At 32.3% G+C, this 6484-nt stretch overlaps 1 protein-coding gene across 1 annotated transcript; it reads left to right on the top strand.

Moving 5' to 3' along the window:
* The first annotated feature begins 752 nt into the window (after window positions 1–752).
* On the top strand, window positions 753–4959 carry LOC123228551 (protein disulfide-isomerase 5-2). Its single transcript, XM_044653955.1, has 5 exons — window positions 753–1111; window positions 1739–1842; window positions 1951–2321; window positions 3959–4266; window positions 4530–4959. Exons 1-5 carry the CDS (start codon window positions 902–904, stop codon window positions 4827–4829), a joined length of 1293 nt encoding a protein of 430 aa, XP_044509890.1. The 5' UTR covers window positions 753–901; the 3' UTR covers window positions 4830–4959.
* Window positions 4960–6484: the final 1525 nt, after the last annotated feature.

Here is a 6484-nt window from a genome sequence, read left to right as displayed (position 1 = left end):
AGTCACCCATGAGTGAATTTCTATTAAAAATCTCAGTTAAGGGTAGAGATAAAACTTTCATTTCACAAAAATTTAAAAAACTAAACTTCTATCACATTTTTCCGCCTCAATTTAAAATCTCACAATTCCCCCCTCCCCCCCCAAAAAAAAATTTCTTCTAAATTTGAAAAATAGTTGTTCCCCTTAGCTTTTTTCTCCTTCGGCGACTCACTCTACTTGGCCATCGATTGGCCTTCCCTCTTCCTTCTCCCTCAGTCTATCACCTCTCTTTACTCTAATTTTGCCTTCATCGGAGACAAAGATCATCATCTTTGTCTTAGACGAAAACATTTTATCTTTGTCTTATATAGAGACAATGGTCTTCATCTCCGACAAATGATGGAAGAAGGAGGGAAGGACGACTGACAACCAAGAAGAAATCAGCCACTAAAGAGAATGAGAGAAAACCCTAGAGGAAATTACTACTTTTTAAACTTTGAAGGAATTTTTTTTGCAAGGAGATTATGAGATTTTCAAATTAAGAGGAGACAATATGATAAAATTTTAATTTTTTAAATTTTTTGTTAAATAAAAGTTTTATCTATAATCTTAACTGAGATTTTTAATAAAAAATTATTTAAATTAGAGGGTGAAACTTTGAGATTTCACTATACTTCGGGTCGGAACAAGTCTTTTGGCCTATTGCTTTTATCAAAACTACGGGGGCTACATTGTGAACTCATTTATTCTAGAAAGTCACATTAAGACTAATGGTTAGGTTGAAAAATCTCTCGGAGGATACCCGTGGCAGTTACATCCCGAACATTAAAAAATCCAAAACTGAATCAAAAAGTAGCTACTTTCTTCAGCAAGATAATAAAACCATCTGATAAATTTTGAGAGCAACAAGAAGTTGTCGAATATGCCAGAAATGGTTAAAAGTATAGTTTGGATCTTATTGCTATATGGGTTGGTATCATTTTCTTCTCAAGAAGAAACCCGGTTCAAAATAGATGGGAAAGTGATAGAGCTGGACGAATCAAACTTTGAATCAGCAATCTCAGCCTTCGATTTGATCTTGGTCGATTTTTACGCTCCCTGGTGCGGCCACTGCAAGCGCCTTGCTCCTCAGGTCTCATAATATCTTGCCTTCCAATTTTTTTTCCTAAATTGCCCTTGTAATGTTATTGAATTTACCCTAAGTGCTGTTTTGTATTATAAGTGTAATGGTATTGAATATATAAAAATTGTGTTCTTTCGTGTTATAAGTGTTTTCGTGGTATTGAATATACAAAAAAAGTGTGTTGTTTCGCGTTACAAGTGTAATATTATTTTGAAGAATCAGTTTTTGCATAGGATGAATTCTTGTGCGTTTATGTAGAATTTACAGATGTTCATTTTTGAAAACAAGCTATACAAGAATATTAGGAGAAATGGGATTTGATTGAAATGAATTGGAAAGAAAGCAATTTTTCAGATAAATTACAAAAAGCTACTGTAAAATCAAAAAAAGAAAACTTTTAGAATTATTGTGTTAAAAATATTAGTTACAACTTAAATTTTGAATTGTATCTTAGTTTTCAAAAATTATTTACATATCACAAACTATATGGCCTGCTTTGCTATTTAATTTATTGAATATTCTACTATTTATTTTGATAAGGCTTGTTACTTAAACTTATTGATTGTTCAAGTCAGGTAAAGTAGGTATATTATTTTGTTAAATATTGGTGTTGAATTGTTTGATGGCGGCTTGCAGTTAGATGCAGCAGCCCCTGTTCTCACTGGATTGAAAGACCCCATTGTTATTGCTAAAGTAAATGCGGACAAGTATACTCGCCTTGCTCGTAAATATGAGATTGAGTACGTATTTTTTATATTTTTCATTTATTAATGCAATTTAAATCCAATTAATATTTTTGTTTGAATTGCAATTGACATTGTTTTTGTATTTTAATTTGATTGATTCAGTGCATTTCCTTCTCTCAAGATATTTATACATGGCATTCCCACAGAATATTATGGGCCAAGACAATCAGATTTGCTTATCCGTTATCTCAAAAAGTTTGTTGCTCCTAATGTCACCATTCTTAATTCAGATGCTGAGATCAAAGATTTTGTTGATAATGCCGGTTCTTTCTTTCCTATTTTTATTGGTTTTGGCTTGGGTGAGTCAATCATATCTGACTTAGCCTTAAAGTATAAGAAGAAGGCATGGTTTGCCGTGGCAAATGATTTCTCTGAGGACATGATGGTGTTCTATGATTTTGACAAAACTCCAGCGTTGGTTGCTATTCAGCCAACTTACAATGAACGCAACATCTTTTATGGCCCACTTGAAGGTTAGTTTGTATTAGTATAATCTATGTAGTTCAGTTGGTAAATTGTGTCAAAATTTTTATATAATTCTTGATAATCGAATCTTTCTTTCCAAAAAATTGTAAGCTAGTTGCCTGCCGACACTCTTTCTACTAGATATTTGCCTTTGCTTTAATTGGTTTACTGTGACATCTAAATTTTTTGGTCTTTCTTTTTAAGAGCGTCATTTCTATATGGGCTCCAGTTGTTTTAGTGGAAGAGCAAATTGATGGGATAAAAAAGTTGCTGAGCAATATGTCTTAGCTGAGGTGTATATGCATGATCGTGATTTCATCTTGTTTGTACGTGTGCTTCCAAATTTTCTTGAAATGTTTAATGAGTTGCAGAAGAAAACCTTTTTCACATAAGAAAATCATTTTGGGGTCAAACTTAAGGGGGTGACATTATAGTAGTCTGTCTTGAATTTTTTTTTTTTTTTCAAATTTCATTGGTATATTTGGAAGGGTTATTACTCTTCCTGTGTTTATCCAGCCAGGAATAACAATTTCAAGTTCATATTATTCACTTGTTTTTTCAAGAAATTGCAATCGAATGTTTGAGTACTTGTATTGCTGAAAAGACTAATTAAAGCCCATTGTTTGAACCCTCAAAGAAGAAAGCTAGTTTTCATTTAGTATGGATTTTTTATGATTGTTATGATATACTGTGAGTTCATACCTTATATCTTTGATAGGCAATTGAGGATCTAATAATTTTTAGAATTTTAACTTGTTAAAATTTTTAATAGTCTTATTTTGATAAATTGAGTTTATTTATTTATTTGTATTAGTAGGTATTATGTTGTAGATTTTTTTCCTATCTGTTTAGGTTTTTACCACTGTCTACATAAGACCCTTATTCTTAATTTTGTAGTAGACTTGATTGATGATTGGAGTAATCATATTATTGTTTTCTCCCAAAAAATCTTTTGCTTTCACTTCTGAATGCTTCTACTTTAATTTTGGGATGAGGGAATAATTTTCAGCTAGTAAGAGTGTATGCATCCTTTCATTGAACAGCAGGCTGCTGGCAGCATGGCTTCATTCATGATCAATATTACTGGACTTTAATTTCATAAAATAGGTCTCCATTTCTATTAGTTTAGAACGTACATGCTTGGACTCCCATCAGTGGAGGGAATGGTTTGTGAAGTTGTGGGATTGGGCTCTTTTTGAAGAAATGCAAGGGCTTTTGATTCATGAAATGTTAAATTTGATAAACAAAAAGGAAATGTGACTCTGGAAACATAATTGTTGATTTGGATAATTTAGAGGTTGAGATTAGGCTGAATAAAGATTTACCGGTAAAAGAGCAAACAGAATAAAGTTTGAATAAATTGTGTTTAAAGAAGGCATTTGTGTAGATTGAAATTAAAAGTTCAGTTGCCAAAGGATGAGACAGTATCTCCAGATTTCTTTTAGTATTTTGTACCCTTTTAACACTCATTTGTAAATTCTATTGTTTTTGCAAAGCAAAAGTAGTTGTAAATGTCAGTTGCCAAAGGATGAGACTGTATCTCCCGATTTCTTTTTGTACTTTGTACCCTTTTAACATTCATTTGTAAATTCTATTGTTTTTGCAAAGCAAAAGTAGTTCTAAATGTCCTCTTATAAATATGCAGATGAATATTTGGAAGAATTTATTAAACAAAATTTCCTTCCCCTGTCTGTGCCCATAAACGATGACACACTAAACTTGCTGAAAGATGATAAAAGGAATATCATCCTGACATTTGTGGAGGATGTGGCTGATGAGAAGTCGCAGAAATTGATCAAGCTGTTGAAGGCTGCTGCTTCTTCAAATCGTGACTTAGTTTTTGCATATGTTGGAATTAAGCAGTGGGGAGACTTTGCGGATACATTTGGGGTCAATAAGAAGTCATTTTTGCCAAAAATGATCATTTGGGATGGTGGCGAGGAGTACCTAACTGTAAGCATTTAATTTTGAAATCTCGCTTACTTTCTTTGCTGCAAATTTTGAATTATAACTTTTTGCATTCATATAAAATAAATAAAAGAAACATGAAAATTTTTGGGGGCAATAAATAATCAATAAAAAGAAAATTAAGTCAGAGTGCATGATTGAGAGAAACCCTTCTGGCTGAATAATTTTTTTCCTGATGTATTAACATTGTTTTCTTCTACACTTAAACCAGAATACATACTTATATTCTACATTTGTTTTTATGGAAGGTGATCGATTCTGAAAGTATTGATGATGAAGACCAGGGAAATCAAATTTCACGTTTCCTTGAAGGATATAGAGAAGGACGGACAGAACAGAAAAAGATTGCCGGTCCATCACTAATTGGCTTCATCAATTCACTTATTGGCCTTAAAACTGTTTACATCATTGTATTTCTTGTGGCAATGCTGATGCTTATCAGAAGCCTTGGCCAAGAAGATGAACCTCTTAGGGTTGGTATTAGACCCCAGACTGAACATGACACGGCTCCTAGAGACGAGTATGGACCTGAAGACAAGGAAGATTAGGGTAGGCTTTATTTCAAACATAATCATTTTGATAACACAATTGTTTTTATGGATGAAAATACTGGAGTTGAGAATTATCTTTATTTCCATGCTTTTTCTTATATATCATATCATACATTTCTTTCAAGAACCCTTTTGTACTAGTTTTAATGTATGCAGAAAATTAGTTAGTGGTGTATAAACATTCATTTTCACCACCGTTTTGATAACTTAAGAAGTCCATTAAATCCAGGGTTTCACACTGAATTCATCCCCCAGTTTTCTTGGTTCTTGAAGGCTTCTAAAAGATGAATCGTGTGAATGTTCACAGAAATACTTGCAGTGATTTGCTCATAGTCATCTTCGCTGGTGAGTACACGACCTGGCAAAATTTTTAAAACACGTTTATAATTTTTTAAAACACATTTATAATTTAAATAAAAATAAATAATATTATAAATTATTATAATTATATAAATATTCAACTATATATAATCTATAAAAATATCAATTGTAGTTAGTATTGTGTTTCAATATTTTTATAATTTATCTATAACAAATTTTATTAAAATAATAAATCTCTAAAACATTCGAATTAATTCAAATTATATCGGAGTATTTTTGTATAAGCCCTAACAATATTCCATTTAATTTTGAGTCATACTGAGTTGATCTGAAATAAATTTCATGTCAAAAAACTCAACTCTAATCCAATATTTTTCATGTTGTGTTATGTCAAATTAATATATCGTAGTTAAAATTGTTAGCTTTAACCAATTTGGTGCAATTTAAGAATTTCTTTTAAATCAAATTTGGAAAAAATGGTTCAAAAAATTTTAAACCAAATCAAACTAAAAAAATACGATTTGATTTAATTTGAATACAGTTTTACCATTCAAATCAAATTGCACGCACTATTATCATCTTCTATAACATTTCATTAGAAAAAGTGTGTAATCAAATTGTGCAAGGCAATCAAAATTAGAGCCGGCAATTTTTAACAAGCCCGTTAACTTGATGCGACATGACACAACACAACACGACACGAAAAAAATTGTGATATGGTTAAGTTTTTCTGATACAAAATTTATTCTGAGCCAACCTGATACGATTCGAAATTAAATCAGGTAGTGTTAAGTATGCATAGATCTGAGCCGAGCCGGCTCAGTCTCGGAAGCCGACTTGGTTGGGTTTAACTTGGTTCAAGTTTGTTTCTTATGAACTCGAACCGAAGTCGAGTCATGATATACAGCTTGACTAAAAAATGAGTCGAATACGAATTAGATGAGTTCGATTTGAAATGGCTCGCAAGCCAACCATTAACTCAGCTCAGTTTGAGCTGAGTCTCGGCTCCGCTCAAGCTGGTTTAATGAATTAAAACTCTGTGTTTGAGCTAAGTATATGAACCAAATTTTTTTTCTTATCAACATTTTCTCTCTCACTTTCACCTTCACACGCGCAACCCAAACTCTCTCCTTCATCTTTGTCCTCTCTCCAGCCTCCATTGCCATTTCTCTGCATTTTTTTCTTATCTTTTCTTCGAAAATCATCATTTTGAGACCAAAAACAAGTAAGCGAAGATAAATCCATCTTGATCTCTCTCCTTTATAGACTCTTTTTCTCACTGTCTTTCCAGATTGACAGTTGTTGTCGCCAATGAAAGTTCATCTCGGCTG

Source organism: Mangifera indica, chromosome 11 (assembly GCF_011075055.1).
Source record: "Mangifera indica cultivar Alphonso chromosome 11, CATAS_Mindica_2.1, whole genome shotgun sequence".
Lineage (NCBI taxonomy): Eukaryota > Viridiplantae > Streptophyta > Magnoliopsida > Sapindales > Anacardiaceae > Mangifera > Mangifera indica.
The sequence above is the reverse complement of the archived record's forward strand: the minus strand, read 5'-3'. Positions and strand labels throughout refer to the sequence as shown.